This window comes from Rhineura floridana, chromosome 4 (genome assembly GCF_030035675.1).
Source record: "Rhineura floridana isolate rRhiFlo1 chromosome 4, rRhiFlo1.hap2, whole genome shotgun sequence".
NCBI classification, from domain to species: Eukaryota; Metazoa; Chordata; class Lepidosauria; order Squamata; family Rhineuridae; genus Rhineura; species Rhineura floridana.
This window is the reverse complement of record NC_084483.1, coordinates 180,811,832-180,833,639: the sequence shown is the minus strand read 5'-3', so window position 1 is coordinate 180,833,639 and position 21,808 is coordinate 180,811,832. Positions and strand designations below refer to the sequence as shown.

General features: G+C 40.6%; 1 protein-coding gene across 9 annotated transcripts in view; it reads left to right on the top strand.

Annotated features, from left to right (window-relative positions):
• The window catches only part of THADA (THADA armadillo repeat containing), a 266,610-nt gene that overhangs the window by 35,256 nt on the left and 209,546 nt on the right, over positions 1-21,808 (top strand). For all 9 annotated transcript variants that reach the window (XR_009762420.1, XM_061625379.1, XM_061625378.1 and 6 more), the window contains exons 19-22: positions 609-745; positions 2,733-2,879; positions 11,699-11,856; positions 15,240-15,349. Coding sequence is in view for 8 of the 9 variants with exons in the window: in XM_061625379.1 (XP_061481363.1) it covers positions 609-745; positions 2,733-2,879; positions 11,699-11,856; positions 15,240-15,349 (552 nt within the window). In the remaining variant the exon portion in view is untranslated. The remainder of the gene's footprint in view (positions 1-608; positions 746-2,732; positions 2,880-11,698; positions 11,857-15,239; positions 15,350-21,808) is intronic.

Below are 21,808 nucleotides of genomic sequence, written 5' to 3'. Positions count from 1 at the left end.
CTGGAATTGGAAACGACATATCGCAATATGTCAGCTTCATGGATTACAACAGAATAGCTGGCTCCATAATGATTGATCTATAAGCATTGAATGCCTGTCCCTGTCCCCATTTCTGTGTTGCATAACATAGTGAACTACTACTGCTGCCACTGTTCCCCATCTGATAAGTAATGCTTTAGAATTAATCAGCAGTGGTTTGTTTTATCTGTGTTGATACTGACTTGATGCTTTGTAGTCGTGTACTTGTCACTGCAGTAAAATCAATCTGTAGTTCTAAGCCAGCCTTCCCCCATCCTGGACTTGGTGCCTCCAGATGTTTTGGGCTGAACCTCCATCGTCCCTAGCCAGCACAGTTGTGCTTCCATTAGCCTTGGCATCATATGGCCATGCTGGCTGGGGCTGATGGGAGTTATAGTCCAAAACATCTGGAGGGCAGCATGTTGGGGAAGGCTGTTCTAAGCTGTAGTATGGAATATATATGAAGAGTTCAAAGTAAAGAAATAATAAGGGTTAAAATTCATTATACAATTAATTTTGCATTAAGCCTTGCTTTAATTTTGTTAGAATTAAATGTTCACCTTGAATTCCCTGTCTTTATTTTCTTACAGTAATGTGACCCTGATTCCTGAATGGAAAGAGATGGTGGCAAAGCTTATTCTGATGTCCTATAAGCTCTCTGCTGTAGTATCTCCAGTAGTTCAGAGCTCATCACCAGAAGGTCTTATTCCAATGGATACTGACTTGGGTAACCCATTAATATTTCTAAAAATCTTGAATCTCTTGGTGTAATTGGGTTTTTTTTTTGTAACTTGTTCTTTACAAAAGTTACCTTCTGTCTTTCCTTTCCTAAACTCTGTCTCATTTCCAGTTCTCATCATTATCTCTCTTTAGGAAGATCCACTGCACCTCTCCGTTGTCCACTCCGGCACACCAATACATGAGCTGGCCATGCCTCCCCTGTGGCTGCATGTTGAATGTCAGTGTGAAAGGGTCATTTGTACATATAGTTACATGCACATAGCGACCCTTTATGCTAGTCAGGGTTCCTACTTGTGTACAGCAGTCTTCTTGTGTGAACATGTTATGTGGTCAGTATGCATGTCAGGGAGAGGGGACTAAGATTGGATCGGAAGTAAAATCTAACTCAGGGCTGTACATCTTGTGATCTGCTAGATTGAATGCAGCTCACCAGGAGCTTGGTAAAAGCTTCCATGGCTCCACCCAGTCTAAATAGCTGATACTTGCCCTCGTCAGAGAACATATTAGTTTCTTTCCCTCCTACCTATGAAAGAAAGTGCCACAAAATTGTACCTATGAAATACCAAAAAGTACCTATGAAGAAAATGCCACAAAATTGACAAATACTGTTTGAGCTTAGCAGCACTGAGTGTTCATTAGAAATAAGTTGTTCTACTCAGCAAGAGACATTATTTTATTTATTTATTTATTATTTGATTTATATCCCGCCCTTCCTTCCAGCAGAAGCCCAGGGCGGCCCAGGGTGCCAAATCTTAACTAATACTCTTAATGTTTCAAATTATGGAAATGAGCTACACATTTATTTTAACATTTCAAACATTTTAAGCCTTAAGCTTGCTCTAGAATATGTTTGCAGTTGCATTTGCTTGTAATTGCCCCGTTACCCTTGCCTCCTTAAATTTAGATAGTAACCTTCTGAGGACAGAGGCCTGCCTTTTTTGTTGCTTGTTATCTTGCTGCTAAAAGTGCTATGCACATAGATGATGTTCATAGAAATAGTAATAGTTATGTTGGACCATCTAAGTTAAAAGGTAGATTCCTGCCCCGAGAAGTTTACAATCTAAATTTTAACAGAAGGAGAGGAGGCAAGGCAGTACAGGATGAAGGTTATGAGTGAAGAATATGTGTGAATACATATTTAGGTTTAGTTTATATAGAGGGGTGAAGGCTAGAGAGTGAAGCTAAGGGCTTGGCTGAGAAGTTGGAGGAAAGTTGATTTATCATTTGTGTTTGACGTGGGGAGAGAGGTGGCACTATGTATTATGCTGTACACCGCCCTGGGAGCTTATTGCTATAGGGCGGTCTAAAAATGTAATAAAATAAATAAATAAATAAATGAAGCTTGCTTGAAGGGAGTTCTTGTTGTAAGGCACAGCAACAATGTAAATATTTATGATGTAAATAGATTCAGTTGAGGGAACAGGAAACCTTCAGGTAGCTGAGGGTGGTAGAGCTTGTGGGATCAGAAGTCACAGGCTAGAATCCTGTTGGTGTTGCAGAGGTGTCTGCTAACGGAACAGGAGGGGAGACTTTTTTTGCTGATCCTTTCTCCTCTTGCAGTGCCCAACATAGTCAAAACATGTTCTGAAGGGGTGGGGGACCCTCCAGAACAGATTTTCAGGGGCAATGGTGGTTGCAGAGGGAAATAAGCAAAAATTGCCTCTCCTGTTAGGAGACATCTGTATTGGATCAAAAAACATTGTGCTTACAGAAAGGCACTCATTGGATGTAACCCACAAACATGAATATTTTGGGATATGAGGGCAAAGAGAGAAGGTGGGGACAGATGACCAGGCCATCAAGGGATTTAAAGCTAAGGTCCAAGGAGCTTTTGTGGGGCATAGGACTCAAATATGTCCTGCTATCTTATTTGAAAGTGAAGAGAGGTTCACTTGGTCTTGTGGCAATATTAATAAATCAACTCTTGTTTGAAAAGTGTTTGTTTTTAAGCCAATTTTCTCTGTATGCTATAGATACTGCAGGGCGTTTGCCGTTGATTCTGCGTGAGATACAGCCACGTGATACGAATGATTATTTCACAGAAGCAAAATTGTTGAAAGAATGCTGCAGGCTAGACTGTGCCAGTGAGAGAGATGAAAACATTTCCATTGAAATTAGAGGTAATTTCACATGAAATCTCTGTGTGTGTTTCTGTGTGTGAGAGAGATGGTGGTTGAGGCAAAGCATCCCCCCCCCCTATGAACCACAGTGGCTTACAAAATTTTTTTAAATAAAATCTAAGCTAGTGCATCATTATTCCTGAGAAATTTTGATTATTATTAAAATAAAACAAGTGGAGAAAAAACAAGTCCAGTAAAAACATCTGACTCTACCAAGGCTAAAAGTAACAAGCTGTGTTACAGTTACCCTCACTAATATTTTTAAAGAATCAAAAATGTATTCATCTAGAATAGATCATGATGTTATATAATTATTATATGAATAGGCTTTTTTCTTTACTATTTCTGACTTTTCTAAAAGTCTGGGCTGAGGTTATGGAGTACTTTTTTATGGTTCTGATTATATCAGTGGATATATGTTGTCTGTCCTGCTTGGGAGATGGCCCATGATGGCCTTTGGCTTGCAGAATACCATCGTGTTTTCCGTGATGTTGAATATTTACGTGACACTGCTGGGTATGGTTGTCTGGAGATCTGGGTTTTTTTGCTATCAGTAAGTTGATCAGAAACAAGGATCTAACATGCTTTATTTCCTTCCCAGTAAGGGGAAGATTGGAGACTGGAATCTAGTCAGCCTTTGTTCAGAGATGCCAGCCTATCCCTACAGTCAAAGAGGGCATGGGACCAGTAAGCATGTAGTTGCATGTGCCTGTCCAAGAACTCTGTCAATATAAAGAGCTTTAAAAGGGGAATTAGACAAATTCTTGGAGGACAAGGCTTTTAACAACTAGTCATAATGGCTTTATACTATCCACAAGATTAGAGACCACTGTCTCTTGCTGGGGATTAGAGACCACTGCTAGTGTCCCCATGCCCTGCTTGTGGTCTTTCCAGACGCATTTGGTTAGTCATTGTGGAAAATAGAACTAGATAGGCCTTTGGTTTGATCCAGCAGGACGTCTCCCATCAGCCAAATAGATTAAGGTACTTGGCAGCCCTCACCACCTGAATCTCTATTCCCAGTGGACATGAATATTTGAATCAGTACTTTCCCTTGCAAGCGTTCACCCTGTTGCTTTATCTGTTGGGCTCCATCAATTGTACTTCTGAAAGTGCTAATTAAAAGCTTAAGCCCAGTAAATCATTTCTTGTTTCTGAAGAATTTAAAGATAATTTCAATTGAACTAATCCTCATGTATGCATTCAGATTTAAAATGATTAGAAATTGGCTTTTTAAATGTTTTATTTACTGCAATATTTAATACAGACACATTAGGTTAGCATACACCATGATAACTGTTTTCTTTTATTTGGAATACCCTGTTAAATTATGTTCTTTCTATACTAATACTGTAATACATTCCTGCAATAAATTATCATTAGGAGCTTTGTGACATTCTGGCAGAGCACTAAGGGGAAACCCTAGCTTTGTGTTATGAAATGTGATTGTATGCTATATCAAAAATTTAAAATTGTTACATTACATTCATTACCTTTTTATTTCTGTTTTTCTCCCCAATGGATCAGCTCTGCTGCCTTCTATTTTAATCTGTATGAGAAAATATTTTTAAAAATTGCTTTTCACATAAAGACCACTGGGTGGGGTAGTTGAATTTTGTATATTTAAAAATGGCCTCTATTAGAACCTTCATTTCAAAACAAATGCTGGGAATATGAGATAAAAATCCATCTATACTATAATATATACTATATAAAGTTAATTGTTAAAGTTATTGTTTTTCCTTTTCTTTTCACCCTATGGTTTAATATTCATGCATATAGTTTTTAATAGAAGTATTGGGTGAAAAAGGGATTATTTCTCTTATTTATTTAATTTTTATTTATTAGATTTATATCCTGCCCTCTTGCCAGTAGGAATATCTGAATATCTGCATGTTTGAATACTTTGGGCTAACATACGTCCCTTAGTTAAGCTGTCTGAGCGTCCCATAGGTGAGGTCTGACTTTACATTTTATATTTTGACATAGTTTTACTGATGCGGTAGTGATCCCCTCTGTAAAAAAAAAAAAAAATAGCAGTGATTTGCTATCTATAAACATCTTCCCACACCATTTGTTGCCCTGGTCTAGTGAGGATAAATTGCATGTGAAAACATGTACTTATATGCTTTTTAAAATATCTTTCCCAGCACATGCCAAAGGGTGTTGCAGGAAACAGATAAACCTCTGCATCTAGCACTAACGTTGTGTGCATGTAATGCTACATGGATTGTCAGTACTATAAAACCCAGACAATGCTGATCACCTGTTCAGAAAGGGGGCTGGCTTCAGGGAACCAAGATAGTCATTGGTGTGAGACCTGACAGACTAAGCAGCTGTTTGGCAAGAAAAGCTGAAGGCTTTTATAGCAGGCACACATGGCTTGCCACCATCACCTGAACAGCCATTCTGGCATGTAAGTAGTATATAAATTAATTCATCATCATAAATGTCATTCATAGCCAGACAGTGCAGGTAACCTTGCTTCATATCTTCTCCAGAGGTGGTGAACACCTGACATGGTGGGTTACACCACCCCCTTGTGGCCAGAGACAGGAAATGCAAACTGGTATTTGTCTGTTAGACACCCCCCCCCCATTAGTTTCCTGTCAAGGTATGGAGCAGGCATATTTCTCTTCACTCTATACATTGGTGCACTATGCAGGCTTGTGTCCTATTAAATTACTAAAAGTTGTGGATGTTTGTATGAGTGAGTGGTCTTTGTCTATGAAACTTTGCGTGTGTGCTGCTGAGATCTTTTTGTGTTGGTGGCTTAAATAAAAAAACAAACCCCTTTTGTGTCATCTATGTGCTGAATGATTTCTCTTTCTTTTGTTGTGCACGTGGGATGAGTGGGAGTTAGTTACTTAAGCACCCCTCTCCCTTAAAGTATGTGCTGTGTGTTTGGCTTCCTCAGCTCAAGTTCTCTCCTTCCTTTTTTTCTGATTCATGCTGTAACAGGGGGACAATAAATAGTCTTGTAGGCTTTCATTTTTTCAACTGAAACACGGGCAAAGTTTCCAAGAGGTCCCCCAGGCCGCATTGCCAGGTGCCTCAGGAGCCTTTAAGTCCTGCTTGGACTGGATTTTGCTTGCTGAGGCGAGCATCAGGGAAGTGGTTGACAAAATGGTGGGTGCAACTGCCACAGCGTCTTTGAAAACAGCCTCTTCAACCGTGATTCTTCAGAATGTTGGCATACACCACTCAGTACCAATGTTAACTTCTGCTGAGTTGCTAGAGACCAGGAAGTCATACTACATGGTGGAGGCATTGCTTAGGCTTTCTGGCCTGCTCAAGCATAACAGTGCAGCTCTGCAGGCAGCAGATAGCCACACAGCAGATCTCCTATCAGAAGAGGAGATGGTGCAGCAAACAGCCCACATGCAAGTACAGTCAGCACTTTTATGTACATTGTCCACTTATAGTGATACGTTTGTAGGCTTCCAAACCACACCACTGCAAAATCAGCAGTCCCAGACTATGTCTATTAATAAGCCCATGATTACTATGAACAGGGATATGGGGCCTATTTGCTTTACATGTTTGTAGTCAGGGCAGGCTGAGATGCAGCAGGTTCCTCAGGCTGGATTATAGGAAGGCTCTCAAGATGTGCAGTTGTCTGCACCTGTGCTACAACAGATAAGCAACTTAAAGAATTAACAGCAGCAGGAAGGAGAGAACTTGAGCTGAGGAAGCCAAACAGTACCATCTACTGGCCAATTAACTGCACAACACTCTGTAAATGCACAGTCTGTGATTGCTTACCCAAGTTGTAAGTAAGATGCCCATAATGTACAGCCACTACTAGTGGCTTCCAAATCACGGCACAAAACTAAACATTTCAGTATTAGATATCGTCAAATAAGAGAAAAGCCATACCAGGTGTATAATTCCTCTTCAGATGAAGAGGGTGCTGAGTCCCCAGACCTGCATGAGGTGGCAAGGGGAACAGCCCTTGAGCGCATGGCTATATCCAGGAGAGCACAGGGGTGTGATACTATTTCAGATCTCCTGGAAACATTGGTGCCCCCAGATATTGAGGAAGGTGACTGGAATGATGATGTGGAAACTGAGAAGGTTTCTGTTGGAGATTGTAGCCATAGAACCAGTCCCTCCATGGCAGTACTACTTAGATATTTATTCAATATTCTTTGTGGTACCAAAAAGAAATAGATCCTGGAGGGCTGTGCTAGACTTCCAGTTGTTAAATCAGTTTGTGGTGTACAGGAAGTTGGAGACACTGACATCAATCAGACAGGCTTTATACAAAGAAGATTTTCTGGCTTCCAGTAGATTCAAAGGAAGTGTACCTATGCATTCCAATACACCCAAGACACAGGTGTTTTTTCTGTTATAAATATGAACACCACATTATCAGTACTGGGCAATGCCATTCAGGCTTGCCTCTGCACTGAGGATTTTCACAAAGATCATGGTGAACCTGGTAGTGTGTTTGCGACTCCAGGGTCTATATGCATATCCATACCTAGATAACCTCATTCAGTCACAGACGCTACAGAAAGTGCAAGAGAACATTCAGTTGATGCTAAAGTCCTTGAAAAGAGGAGGTTTTGTGGTAAACTATGAAAAAAGTGTGTTACAAGTGTCACAGACAGAGCACTGATAGATACCAAGGAGTGCTGTCAGTGTTGCCAGAGTGAGTATCCAAGATTCAGTAGACAGTGTCTCAACTGGTCTGGCAGAGAACAGTGAATCTGATGTATTTGACACAGGTGTTAAGGCTCATGATTTCAACAATACACTTATTGTCATGGGCTCGTCATCACACCAGGTCACTGCAATAGATGCTTCTGCCATTTCAGTGCTATAGCAACCAAAATAAAGCTGCCAATCCTGCTGTTAGAACCCTTGCATCTCTTACTGTGATGGTGGACCACAGAGCAGAACTTGACAAGAGGAATTCCTTTGGAAGAGCAGGAAAACATGGTGATCATGAGAGATGCAAGTTTAGCCAGATGGGGAGTGCATTGTGAAGGTCAGTGGAAAATCAATGAGTTGAGACACAGTGTCAACTGGTTAGAGCTCAGGGCCGCCAGATTAGCTTTTCGTCACTTTGCAACAATGTTTCCCCTCCGTCACATGCTCCTGTGTATAGAAAACAATACAGCCAGTGCTTGTTTGAACAGACAAGGGAGGATTTGCTCCTGAGGTCTCCCGGAAGAGGCTCCTTTGCTAATGAACTGAGTGGAACCACACTTGGGCTTGTTAGTGGCGGAGCACATAAAAGGCGACCTGAACATCCAAGCCAACTGGCTAACCAGGCAACAGGAACAGGCAGGAGAATGGAGACTAGCAAGAAATGTCTTCCATCAAATACAAGTGCTGTACAGACAAGTACATCTAGATCTGTTTGCAATCGTCCAGAATTGGCAGACTTTAAGATTTCATTCGAGGTACCATTGCTCACAAGTGGAAGCAGTAGATGTGTTATCGGTGGTGTAGCTACATCAGCTCCTTCATGCATTTCTGCCAATCCCAGTGATTCTGTGGGTGTTGGAAAAAAACATAACAGAGAAGGCTCAAGTGATCTTAGTGGCACCATTTTGGCCTTGGATACCATGGATGTCGGGACATTCTGCAATTAGCAGTATAGCTACTTTGGAGGATTCCATGCCAAGCAGAGTACTTGACCCAAAGGCCAGTGGTTCATCCACATCTGGAGTGGTTTCAACTCACTGCCTGAAGGTTGAGCAATGTGAATTAACATTGGCAGGCTTTTCAGAGCAGGTAGCAAATACTTTGCTAGCCATTCATCTACAGTAAGAATATATCAGTTGATGTGGTGGGCATTTGTACATTGGTTATTTTCAAGACAATTGTCATTGGTGGATATCTCTGTGAGCATTTTATTGGAGTTTGTGCAATGTGGATTGTCCATGGGCCTTAGACCGGTGTCATTGAAGCACCAGGCTTTTGCAATTTCTTCAGTTTTGAATACATCAGAACAGTCTTCCGTTGGTTAAGAGATTTCTGAGAGGAGCTTTGCTTAAGTGTCCACCAATTGTTCATAGTTTTCCAAGTTGGGATCTCCATAAGGTATTGCAGACATTACAGAGGCCTCTGTTTGAGCCTCTGAGGAAGGTTTCCCCGATGCACTTATCATAAAAAATGGTTTTCTAGTGGCAGTCACGACAGCAAGAAGGGTATCTGATCTGGTGTATACATTCATTAACAGAATAATGCTGATAAGGCTGACACGTTGTTTGTATCATTTAATCCAATCTTGGGGCACAAAGTGGCAGCATCAACATTAACTAGATGGATAAAAGCATGCATCACTATAGCTTTTGGATTGCTCAGGTTACCAGTTCCAAACCACATAGTAGCATATTTACTCCTTCAAAAGAAGTTTTTTCCCTTGTGTGAGTGTTTTAAAATTTGTTGCTTCTCCTTGCTGTGAAATGGACTGGGGAGGTGCGTAATGGACAAAGACCAGTCTGTGTTTACTGTTTCCAGCCACGAAATGACGGTATAACCCACCATGTCCTGTGTTCAACACCTCCGAGAAACACTTTTCAGGAAAGGACAGTGGTCCCTTCTCTTGCTGTACTGGCTTAGAACCAAAAGATAAAATGTCAGCCACGCTTCCTATCAAGAGGTTGCAAAATCTGCTTTTGGAGAATCTGGTAATATAGGAAACTGTCTTATAACAAGTCAGTGGTACGCAGGCGCCAAAACTCCTCAAAATATTAAAATATACTATATTGTAATTCATAAAACATGTAATAAACAGAGATACACATGGGACAATAAGCAATACACGATAGATGGAACACCGGTTATTAGTATGTTTCAACAAATGAAACTTTTTTGAACACTTTTACTTACTTATATATTAGATTTATAACTTGCCCTTCTTCTCAAAAGGAGCCCAGGACAGCAAACAAAAACACCAAAAGCCCTCTAAAACATCTTAAAAACAAAATACTTTAAAACATATTTTAAAAAATCTTTAAAAACATTTTTAAAAATCACATTTAAAAACATATTCAAAAGCAATGATAACACAAATGCAGTCTGGTATAAGGTCTCTACTTAAAAGGCTTGTTGAAAGAGGAAAGTCTTCAGTACGTACCAAAAAAGATAACAGAGATGGTGCCTGTCTAATATTTAAGGGGAGGGAGTTCCAAAGGGTAGGTGCCACAACACTAAAGGTCCACTTCCTATGTTGTGCGGACCTTCAGATAAGATGGTATTTGCAGGAGGCCCTCACCTGCAGAGCACAGTGATCAACTGGATATATACAGTAAGGGGTAAGATGATCTTTCAGGTATCCTGCTCCCAAGCTGCATAGGGTTTTGTATACCAAAGCCAGAACCTTGAACATGCCTATCCATTAGTTATCCAGTGCAATTCTTTCAGCAGAGGGGTGACAGAGGGGCGATACCTGCCCCAGCGATCAATTGTGCTGCCACATTTTGCACCATGTCCTGGTAATCTTGAGTCCTTGGGGAAAAAATATACTCAGGAAATGTTTTAGGAGAGATTATATTGAGTTTTACTATGTGTCCATCTTATCTCAGTGGCTCTCTAGAATTTCAGGCAGGAATCTTTTTTACTTTATTTAACAAAGTGTATATACTGCCTACCAAAACAAAAGTGATTTACAATAAGTCTAACACATTACACATTAAAACAAGTTACATTAAAAAATAGAAATGTAAGAAAATCAGAAATGTTAAAACACTTATACTTACTAAAATCATGTGTCAAAATAATGCCCAGGTAGGCTTTGTTGTTGTTGTTATGTTCCTTCAAGTTGACTACGACATATGGGGACCCTATGAATAAGTGACCTCCAGTAGCATCTGTCATGAACCACCCTGTTCAGATCTTGTAAATTGAGGTCTGTGGCTTCCTTTATGGAATCAATGCATCTCTTGTTTGGCCTTCCTCTTTTTCTACTCCCTTCTGTTTCTCCCAGCATTATTGTCTTTTCTAGTGAATCATGTCTTCTCATGATGTCTCCAAAGTATGATAACCTCAGTTTCATCATTTTAGCTTCTAGTGATAGTTCTGGTTTAATTTGTTCTAACACCCAATGATTTGTCTTTTTTGCAGTCCATGGTATGCGCAAAGCTCTCCTCCAACACCACATTTCAAATGAGTTGATTTTTCTCTTATCCGCTTTTTTCACTGTCCAACTTTCACATCCATACATAGCGATCGGGAATAGCATTGTCTGAATGATCCTGACTTTAGTGTTCAGTTATACATCTTTCCATTTGAGGACCTTTTCTAGTTCTCTGATAGCTGCACTTCCCAGTCCTAGCCTTCTTCTGATTTCTTGACTATTGTCTCCATTTTGGTTAATGACCATGCCAAGGTATTGATAATCCTGCTGGACCAAAAAAGTTTTTAGCAGACACGAAATAAGGTCCAAAGTACCATGAGGACCATCTAATTCCTTATGCTGTACCTCAAGCACCAAGATCCTCTGATGGGGCACTTTTGGTAGTTCCCCATGCTCCTGAGGTTTGGTTGGCCTCCACCACTGACCAAGCCTATAGTGTGGGAGGCCCTGCCCTGTTGAACTCCCTGCTAGTAGAGGTTCAGCAGGAACTATCTCTTCTTTCAGATGTCCTTTGAAAACTATATTATTGAGACAGGCCTTTGTAATTTGAATTTTTTCTTTTTAACCAATCTGTATTTACTGATGTTTGATGGTTTTTAACAATGTTTTTATGGTTGTTTTTCCAGATTTTTGGAAGTATGTTGTGTTCTGTCTTGTTACTTTCTCATGAAAGTGCAGTTACAAATACGTAAATAAATATATGTGTTATGCTTGTTTATTTAAGATGAAGAACGGCAGACATGTGATGTAACAGCTCAGATGGTGCTGGTTTGTTGCTGGCGAAGTATGAAGGAAATATCCTTACTTTTAGGGAAGTTGTGTCAACTTCTGCCTTTACAGGCATCTCCCAGTTGCCCAGATGCACTGATAACAGTAGAGCAGGTAAGAATATTTAACATTCTGTGGTTTGAAATCTTCTGTGACTGGAATAGTATTTAAAGAATTGGAATAGTTTTTGTGGGCCTTTTGTCTCATCACAGCTTTCTTTACTGACCTGTCCTCTTGTTTTCCAAATAATGCTGACAGACAGATGAAAAGGAAAGATATTGACTATATGCTAACAACAGCTGTGCTTACTTTACAATTCGGATTCTTTTAGTCAGCTCAGCAAACTTCTCTGTAATTTGGTATTCCATAAGTAGCTCAAAGGATTGTTTTAAGAGACAAAATATTCAGGGAAGATGCATTACTACTTACACCAGGAGAGTGTTTTTGAATAAAATAGTACTACAGCAGTGCAAATTGTTTATAGATTTTCCATTTAGGTACATTTTAATTACTATTTACCCTAATTGCCAGTTAGGATATTCTCACGGATGAGTATTTAAAAAGAGGCAGCTTTACATGTAATCTGCAGTTGGTATTCAAGCTATGCACGCTTGGGGAGTCTTCCATTTAGTGGAGGGTGGCTATATGTATATCCATTATATCTTTAGAATTCGTTTACTGACTTCAACTTCACTTCCACTTACATGTTTTTCATTTGGCAGACGGCAAAGTGAGATCCAATGAAATTGCCATTTAGTAAAGCTTTTATACTTGTAATTTTGGACAGCAAGTACATTGATTGATTGAGGATATCATGTTCCCCACAGGCTGGATGACAGAATTATGCTCATTTAGGACTGCTTTCTTAAAGCATTCCCCCCCTTTTTTTTAAACCCATAAAGGCTAGCACACCATCTGGGACTGTTCAAGAGAACGACTGCAGTGTTTACAAGAAATTAGCTTACCACAAGTATTTCATTTGGAAATATTTTGGATTTATTATATTTAATAATATAATAATATAATATAATTTCCCTTTCCCATATGGTTTCAACCAAACTAGTTTCCATCCTGGGAGTCTGATATACACAACATCCTTTTTCTTCTTTTTTCAACCTTTGTTGGGAGGCTGAAGGGGTGTGGAGGGGGGAACTGGGAAATCAAATCCTCCTTCTACAAAAGCATTGTAATATATTAAACTGAAACCAATGACTTGAAAGTGTACTGGTGATCAGCTACTTAATGTTGTCCTTGCTTAGTGGTGTCCTGTGTGCAGGAAAATAATGCTAATATTTTTATTTGCACATTGCCTCCAGCAGATGTTTTCATCTGGCTGACAGCTGTGCTTGTATTCTTTCAAAGCCAAGGGAGCGTGGAGTGTAAAGCGATCAGCAATATACTTTCACCATTAAGTTCCTTCTTCTTTTCCAAGTCAAATAGGAATTGGTTTCATAGAGTCATGCTCACTTTTTGATGCCAGCGCCACAAGCGTCGCATGAAGACATGGCTATAAATATTGGCTGTTTGCTTAACAGAATTTTTTAAAAAGAAATATCTCACTTAGCATCTTTTTATTATGAGTTTTGCTGCTTGAAGCTTATTTACCATTCTCTGGTCTTTTACTGCCAGGTGTGTTTTGCAGGGGGGAACGTTCCGGGACTATGTCTAGTTACTTTTCCTCCAATCCACCACCCACACGCACACACACACCAGGGTGAAGGAGGAGGTGGGAGGGGAGGGGACTCCCTAGCCAAACCACACATTAGAGGCTTCTGCAAAGCTTCTCTGAGCAGACAGAGGAGGAAAAGGAAGAGGAGATGCAATACCGCAGGGAAGAGATAGGCTGCTGGCAGATGCTGGTGAAGAATCTGCTTAATTCCAATGGCGGGAGAGTCTGAATTAAGCAGATATTCGCCCACCCCAGCCTATAGCCTGTCTCTTGCCCCGCGGTGTGGCTCTTCCTCCTCCCTGGGCTGGCACTCCTGGGAAAGATATTGCTGCGGCCTCCACTGTATGGATGTGCCTGGGGGGCTCCTGCCTCCTCCTTGGTAGCGGGGGTGGCAGTTGTGTAGTGGTGCAGTGTGAGTGGGTGTGTATGTGAGGGACAGAGGTGGTGTGAAGGGACCCTGCACTTGAGAGAAAGTTTACACAGGAGAATGGTGGCGAGGATAATGGTGATGAGGATGACGGAGGGTGAGAGAAGGAATTTACACGGGAGGCTGGAAGGCAGTTACAACCCCAGGAATGACTGTTTTGACTTCAACTCACCCAGCCTAGGAAGGAACTGGATGTTGTGCTTGCTTCTTGGGTTCCCCTCCCCCTCCCAGAGGTGATGGATCAGTTCAGGTTTCAGAAGAGAACAAGGGGCACATTAGTTGCAGAGCATTCAGAAGGGATGGAGAATCATGCCCTTTCTCTCTCTCTCTCTCTCTCTCTCTCAGAAAAAGAGACTTTAGAAGTTTGTGAAATCTTCCTGCCTTCTCTCCCCTCTGATTCCTCCCCCCCCTGCGTCTGAAGGTATTCCTGATGCAAAGCATTATAATTTGCAAATGCAGAAGGGAAAGTGCTTCTTGCCTCAGATTGTTATATGAGCAACAAACTCTTCAAAGCAACATCTTCCCTTCTCTGTCAAACTCTGCCCAGACAAAATTGGTCTCTCTCATTCTCTCTCATTAACAAACTTAGGCTGCAACCCAATACACACTTACCTGGGAGAAAGTTCCGTTGAATCCAATGGAGCTTACTTCGGAGTAGGCATGTCGGGTGGGGAACTGGTCCCAAATAATAACAAATTGGCGACTAGCACAGATCTCTGAACAAAAGTATTATATGCTGACAGAGTCTGACGCATGTCAGCAACCATGATGCAGCATTCTGCACTATTTAATTCTCTTGACTGCAAAAGAGCTTAGTAATTCCAGCAGATGAATGCAGCTACACAGCTCTCAAAGGCTCAAACCTAAAAATGATCTTGCATTCTGAAATTTGCAAGCATGCACTTGCAAAATGCCTAACTGACTTTTTGCATATTTGCAGACTGCAAGCCCACTCTTGTAGCTGGATTTTTGTTCTTCCCACAGATCTCCTTGTAGAGGAAAGAGCTACAATTGCAAGCCTTACAAAAACTTTCATCTCCATTGCAATGATAATGAAGGCTGCTGTATTCTTATGTGACTGTGCTTGAGTAGCACCTGAGTGAAGGTGCTACTCAAGCAGAGGTAAATGTTAATAGTTCTTACAGCATGATCAGGATCATGCTTGCCCTCCATATGCTAGATTGCAGAGGCATGAACTACCTGACAGCTAGCTTTCTGAAGTGTACAAAGCAGTTGTCTTACATAAGTAAAATTGGGAGCAGAGGGCCATAGATTTCAATGGGATTCATATAAACAATTGCACTGGCTGTCTATGTCTCCAAAACCATTCTTAGCCTGTAAAAAATCTTTGTGTGTAAAATCTTTGTGCTTTTCTAAGGAAAACCCAATTTCTTTTTCTAGGTGAAAGATATTGGGGAGTATTTCAAGCATCAACTTCTGAAGTCAAGGCACAGAGGGGCATTTGAGTTAGCATATGCTGGCTTTGTAAAGCTCACTGAAGTACTCTCAAGGTAAATTGCACCAACAGTTATTTACTATTTTAGTGTTTAAGCTTTCCCTTACATGTAGGCAGTAGTCACTTATGTAGATGTTATCTAGCTCTTTCTTAGAGGTTTGGGGAAGCATATATTTTAACTCCACACCGCACACACCCTAATACCTTATTTCTTAATGAAGACCCCAATGCTTCCTTGACTCTCTGTTCTCCTGTATACCTACTTCCTGGTAACTGAAAGCCAGCCCAAAACAGGTGGTCCTGCAGTACTTCCAAAATATGCTCAGAATCAGACTATGTGTCTCCTCAGGGTGGGGGACTTGTGGCCCTCCAGACGTTGTTGGATTCCTGTTATCTCTGAACGTTTGCCATGCTGTCTGGGGCTGATGGGAGTTGGAATCCAACAACATCTGGAGGGCCTCACGTTTCCACCCTTGCTCTACCATAATTTCATTCATAACTGAAGCAGGCATCCAGAATTCCTCCTCCCACCTCTCTGTCTCCCTCTCTGCCTACAGCAATCTTCTTTATTAAACCTTTCCACAAAATACTCAAGGCAGCTTACAAAAAATGTGCAGGCCCCTTAGTACAAGGGTGGCTAATTAACCTTTAGTCCTCCAGATGTTTCTGAACTATAACTCCTGTAATCTCTGGCTATTGGCAGTGCTGGCTGGGGCTGATGGGAGCTGGAGTCCAACAACATCTGGAGGGTCCAAAGTTAGCCACCCCAGGGTGAGTGGTTGCAGGATGCCTTTAGTTGTAAGGGTCAGACTACATGTGATGGCAGCAGTCTCATGCCTCTTTTAAATACGGGTCTTCCCCACTTATATTTCAGTACTACTTCACGCAGCACATAGTTAAACTATGGAATTTGCCCCTACTGGAGGCAGTGATAGCCAAGAACTTGGATGGCTTTAAAACAAGATTAGACAAATACATGGAGGTTAAGGCTATTAATAGCTACTAGCCATGATGGCTATACTGTGCCTCCATGGTCGGAGGCAGTAGGCTTCTGAATACAAGTTGCTGGAAACTGCAGTTGTTGGGAGAATACTCTTGCGCTCAGGTCCTGCTTGTGGGCTTCTCATGAGCATCTGGTTGGCCACCGTGAGAACAGGATACTGAACTAGATGGGTCATTGGCCTGATCCAGCGGACTCTTCTCACATACTTATATGTGGAGGTAGGGTGTGTGATTTAAATGCAGAAGGATATGGGTGGTGAACCCACCTCGTGTACAGCTTAATCTCTTCAACCTTCCCCCCCCCCCGCCTCTCACCTAAGCTGTTTTTCTTCCAACTGCTCATTTTTGTATTGGAACACAAATGGAAGAGAAATGATATCTGATGTCAGGAGATGGACTGCAGAGCAATGGCGCTGAGCAGAGCTCAGCATCTCTTGTCTGTAGCATTTTTCTGAGCTTGGCAAATGTTTATGCTTGAGCTAATTCTGAAAGAAACTGTTGCCAGCAGTAGCCTATTAAATGCTGAGATTTTGAGGAAGCATGGGATAAGTTCTTCCACCCCCTTCTTTTGGAAATGAATACTGTAGTAAGTTTAGAACTTTTAGAAAAGACTTGCAGTTGGATATCCTCATTGTTTTTCATGGGCTGACATATGTGTTTGATAATTTATAAAGTTGTACAAAGGAATACTTACAACAACCTTGATGCATCATATTTTTCCATCTCGTTTTAATTTGTTCTGTCACATAAGCCCTAAGCAAACTACACTTCATTTCAGTACAGTCCATGCTGTCAGGGCTGAGCCATTGGCCACTGTCGAAGGGGAGTTGGGCCAGGGAATCAGACCTAAGGAACTAGCCAGGAATCTGAGCCAAAGAACACAGAAGTGCACCAGAGCCAGGAAAACTGTTGTTGCTTGGACAAAGTTCCAGCCCAGACAGGAAGCCATCTATAGTCCTTTCCGTCTAGGAGGGCCCAGTGGCAAGATTGGATGGGTGTGGTCACCTCACAATCTGAGAACCCTTTCGGAGCAGTAGATAATGCTCCAATCTGTAGTACTAGCAGCTCACCACAGGGGGCAGCTGCACACAGGGCCAAGGGTTCTTTCCCCATTCTAGCCCTGACTGCTAATGCATTCTTAAACTCTTCTATACCTAGTGTTGCCATTCTGAGGATGGTGTTAGGGGAATAACTTTCTGAGTTGCTTTTACAGTACCTTGGGATAGGAACCTTGATCCATTAGTTTTTAAACCACTATACATACTTTGGGCAACTGTTTCCTGGGCCATCAAAAGGTATTGTAGGATTCTTATATGCAATGCTAATGTACTGCAGCAGCTAAGACGATGAGCTGGTGTTTCAGATCTCTTGCCCTCTATGAATTAAATAGGCGTCAAGCATGTATAATTCAGTTTCTGCCCTCCCCACTTAAGCAATACTGGAATAATACTATAGACTTACCTTATTGGGGTTGTGGCATGATATAAACGCTGAGTATTGTTATTGGCAAAAATTGAGAGTGTCTGTCATAGAGGTCTTCCAGAAGAAAGTAAACCATGTTTGGGTTGTATCTGACTTGAATCATACTCACAGACCCATTGAAATCAGTAGACTTGTTCATGCCCATTGATTTCAGTGGGTCTTCTCAGAGTATGACTTAAGTTGGACATAACCCTTCATTTTCTTAAGTGCGGTTTGCTGAGTGTGTAGTGATCTTAACAAAAATGACTGTTATTTATAAAAATGAGGTGTGAGGAAATGTGTTATCTGCGACTAGATTTATGTCTGAAATAGTATTTTATTGAGGAACATACCCATATTTTAGAAGACTTTTTAATGCAACAGACTTCTGGGCACATAATCTTACAGACTGCATTTCCATATGGAAAAAAGTCGCTTATAGCATGAATTTAAAACTTGCAGTGAGACATTAGAAAATAAGTACGTTGGGTTACTTGGTGAAGAATAGCATTGGACATGTCATTTTACACCATATATCCACAGATAAAGTGCCATTTTAATTATGTAGCAAAGTTTAAGTTATTTTTAGCACAGTGCTTTATATTTTGAGAGGGAGGGTTCAGCTGAGTGGCAAAAGGTGTATATTGTGTGGGATGTTTATTGTATTCTTTGAAAATGATCAGAATAGCTTCTATGACTGTACAGGAGATTGTTTTAACTGGCAAGAGGTAAAGTAAATCAGAAAAACCACAAAAACTGTTTGTTGAATTGGAACCAGAGTTATACATAAACTAGCTGTTATGTTGTTTTAATTAGAGATTTTGGAGATTAAGTTTCAAAATTAGTCACTTGTTCCATCTGATATGGATCAGAAGTCAACTTAGGCAAAGGTGTGCTTTAGTTAGTGAGTGCCATTGCAATGTTGAAAAGTTTCCTCTGTTGGCTCCCCCACTCAATATTTAAGGACCACTTGCTTCTCATGGAAACAACTTTTCAGCCAACCTAGAGAGTTGCACTATTGCCAAGCTAAAGGGAGTAGCCTCCTTCATTTTCAAAGTCAATAGTTCTTAATGTTTTTATTACTGCAGGACTACCAAAGTTTTGCTTACACAAAAACGTGGGAGTTAGTGGGTGACTGGACAGGATTGTATTACTACTGGCATCATCAAAGCAGCACAATGTTGTGATGTTAAGGATTTGTCAGATTGCATTTCGGTATATTTTTCTCTTTCTGCTAGTCCTAGCAGGAGGGAACTTTATGTGCGTTTCAAGATAAGTGCAACAACTGTTCCTTGGAGGTGCGTGATAGCTGGGAAATATTTTTGTGTTGATCTCTTCGTGAATTCTAGTTGGTGTTGCAAGGCATAGAGCTGGCTTTTATGTCACATGAAGTCATAGTTTGTTTTTAAACCATGGGATAATTGTGAACATGCCTCCCAGGCTTTATCAGGCTTCCTACCTGCCCTGCAGGCACCCCATGTGGCACAAGCAAGTCATAGTATGCCTTGTCATGCTGTATGGACCCAAATTGTGGTTTGTTTAATTTCGTTTCAAATGAGCAGGAAGCCAGTAATAAGCCAAGAGTAGTGAACAATCAGTTGATGTACAGTACAAACTTTCTGAGCGCTAACGAATATTAATAAGATTTTTTTTCTACATTGATATCATTGCATAAAGTTCTTATGGATGTAGAGCATTCTCTTCAACAGTGCTGTGTATTACATAGTGATGATTTATCAAGTTGGTAGTATAATAGAAACTAGTTTATAATATGCTACTGGTAAATATGGATGTAATCTGAGTTTAAACTGGATTTTTTCACTTCTGCATCATAAACATGTAACTTTTTACTAGCATAGCTTAATTACAATTAAAATAAGATAGTAAAAATAAGTCTTGTTAAAGCTGTGTAGTATTGCTTCAGCTTCCCCAGATGCAAACTTTCATTGGCCGAGATAAGAAAAGCCTTGTGCCTTTTTGGACAGCCCCTTCCTTCCCTGATGCGCTGCAGTTAAAACAGGAACTCTTTAAATTACTCTAGTTTCCTTTTTGGTGTGAACCAGGAAACTATGATTACCAGATTCAGAATAGGTCAGGATCTTAAATCCTCTTCAACTGTGGTTTAAGATATTGAGTTGTATTGTGTTGAATAAAGTTATTGCACCAGCGGAATGACTTCCACTAGCACAACAGATCGTCCCCTCCCTCTCATCTTGTGCACCCTCTGCAACCCAAAATCTGTTCTGAGGGTTCTCCCAACCTTTTGGAGCAGATTTTGTAAAGGAAAGTTTTGTTGTGCTAGTGAATGCCATTCTACTTGTGCAGTGACTTTGTTGGATTCAACCCGTAGATTTGTTTGTACCCTGGTAACCAATTTGGACAAAGTGGAGAAATTAGGGTAACTGAATTGTGGCAGGAGTGCACAGACAAAAGGGTTGGGCATATTTCAGCTTATTAAGCTAAACAATTATTGTGCAAGCAAAGCCACTTTCCAAAATGACCCAACAGAGCAGGATTCAAAGATCCAAAAATATGAATTTCTGTTTGAGAGGAAATTTAGGGACTTATTCTCTCATGAGCTAGTAAGTTCAACTTTTTTGAGATAGTAGATTCTTGTGCGTTATGTCATTGCATAATTAACAAGGTTTGTTTTTTTCCAACTAGAAAGCATAGGGTATCCAACATTGGTCATACTCAGTATTTATCTGTTGAGTCAGTGTGACTTGGTTGGATATTACCCAAACTAAAATGGGGGGACATATTTTTCCAATGATATGGTTGTGGAACACGGTGATATTTTATTACATGTGGCCTAAAAACTTAGAAAAATTGAAAAATGAACTGGGTGTCATGTGGCACTTTTTAAAAGACTAACATATAAAATGTTGCACACCCTTTCAAAGCCATTTAGTTAGATACATGACAAAATGGGCTCTCTGACCCATTAATATTTTTGACACTGTATATTTGTTAGCCTTTAAGGAATTACAATTCCTTTTTTTATTTGTGTTGTAGCAGGCTAACAGCATTAACCCTCTGGAATTTTAAAAAAATCTGTTCCTGATATGAGATTCAGATTAGATGTTAAATTATTGGACCCATTGCTCATGTTGCTTTGCGCTGTGTGGGTAAGTAAATTAAGTAGCCTAAAATTTAGAAAACATTGCACAGTGGCTGTGATCAAACATCACGCTAAACAAAAGTGGGGGAAGCTCTAGCCCATGAGCCAGATGTGGTCCCCAAATGTTTAAATTTGGCCTGCAAGGCTGTTTTCCCCAAACCACGTCCACCTGCCCGACATCTGAAATCATATGATGTGGCTGCCACTGCACAATCGGAAGCCTTACAGTGTATTGGCAAGGCAAGGCAGGCTTCAGCTCTAATGCTAATGGGTGGTAGAACTGAAGCCTGCTGGATCAGCTTTGTGAGCAAATATTTGGGAAACTCGTGTCGCTAATGCCTGCAGAAAGCAGGCTTCAGCTCTGCCACACATCAGCTGATGGGCAGTAGTGCAGAAATCTGTTGGATCAGCTGCTGGATTGCCTGAACTAGCGAGCTCCCTTTCCAAAAGAATAATAAAATAATTAAAATAGAAACAATACACAGTTATCATAAAGCAAAATAAGTGGAAATGTCAGCAGGTAAAACAAAACCAGAATGGCAGATTAAAAACCCAACACAACATGATAACAAACTCACAAAGCAAAAGAGCAGTGAAACACAGAAGTCTTCAGTAAGCATCTGAATGTTAAAGGAGAAGAGAACCAACAGATCTCCACAGGGATGGTATTTCCACAATCTCTGTGTCAGCATTGACAAGGCCTTGTCATAGATGACAATGGGAATAACTGGGTGACATGCAGTTCTAGGATGGAGCTCTTTACAGAAATTTAGCCTATGACTCTATATAAATCAAATTCATTGTACCATCTGAATATATAATTCACTAAAACAGCACATGTAATATGTACAGATTTAATTTTAAAATCTTTAGATGACATTTCCCTAATTTGCTGGAAAATGAGTGTGTTTTTAAATGTTTAGATAATTA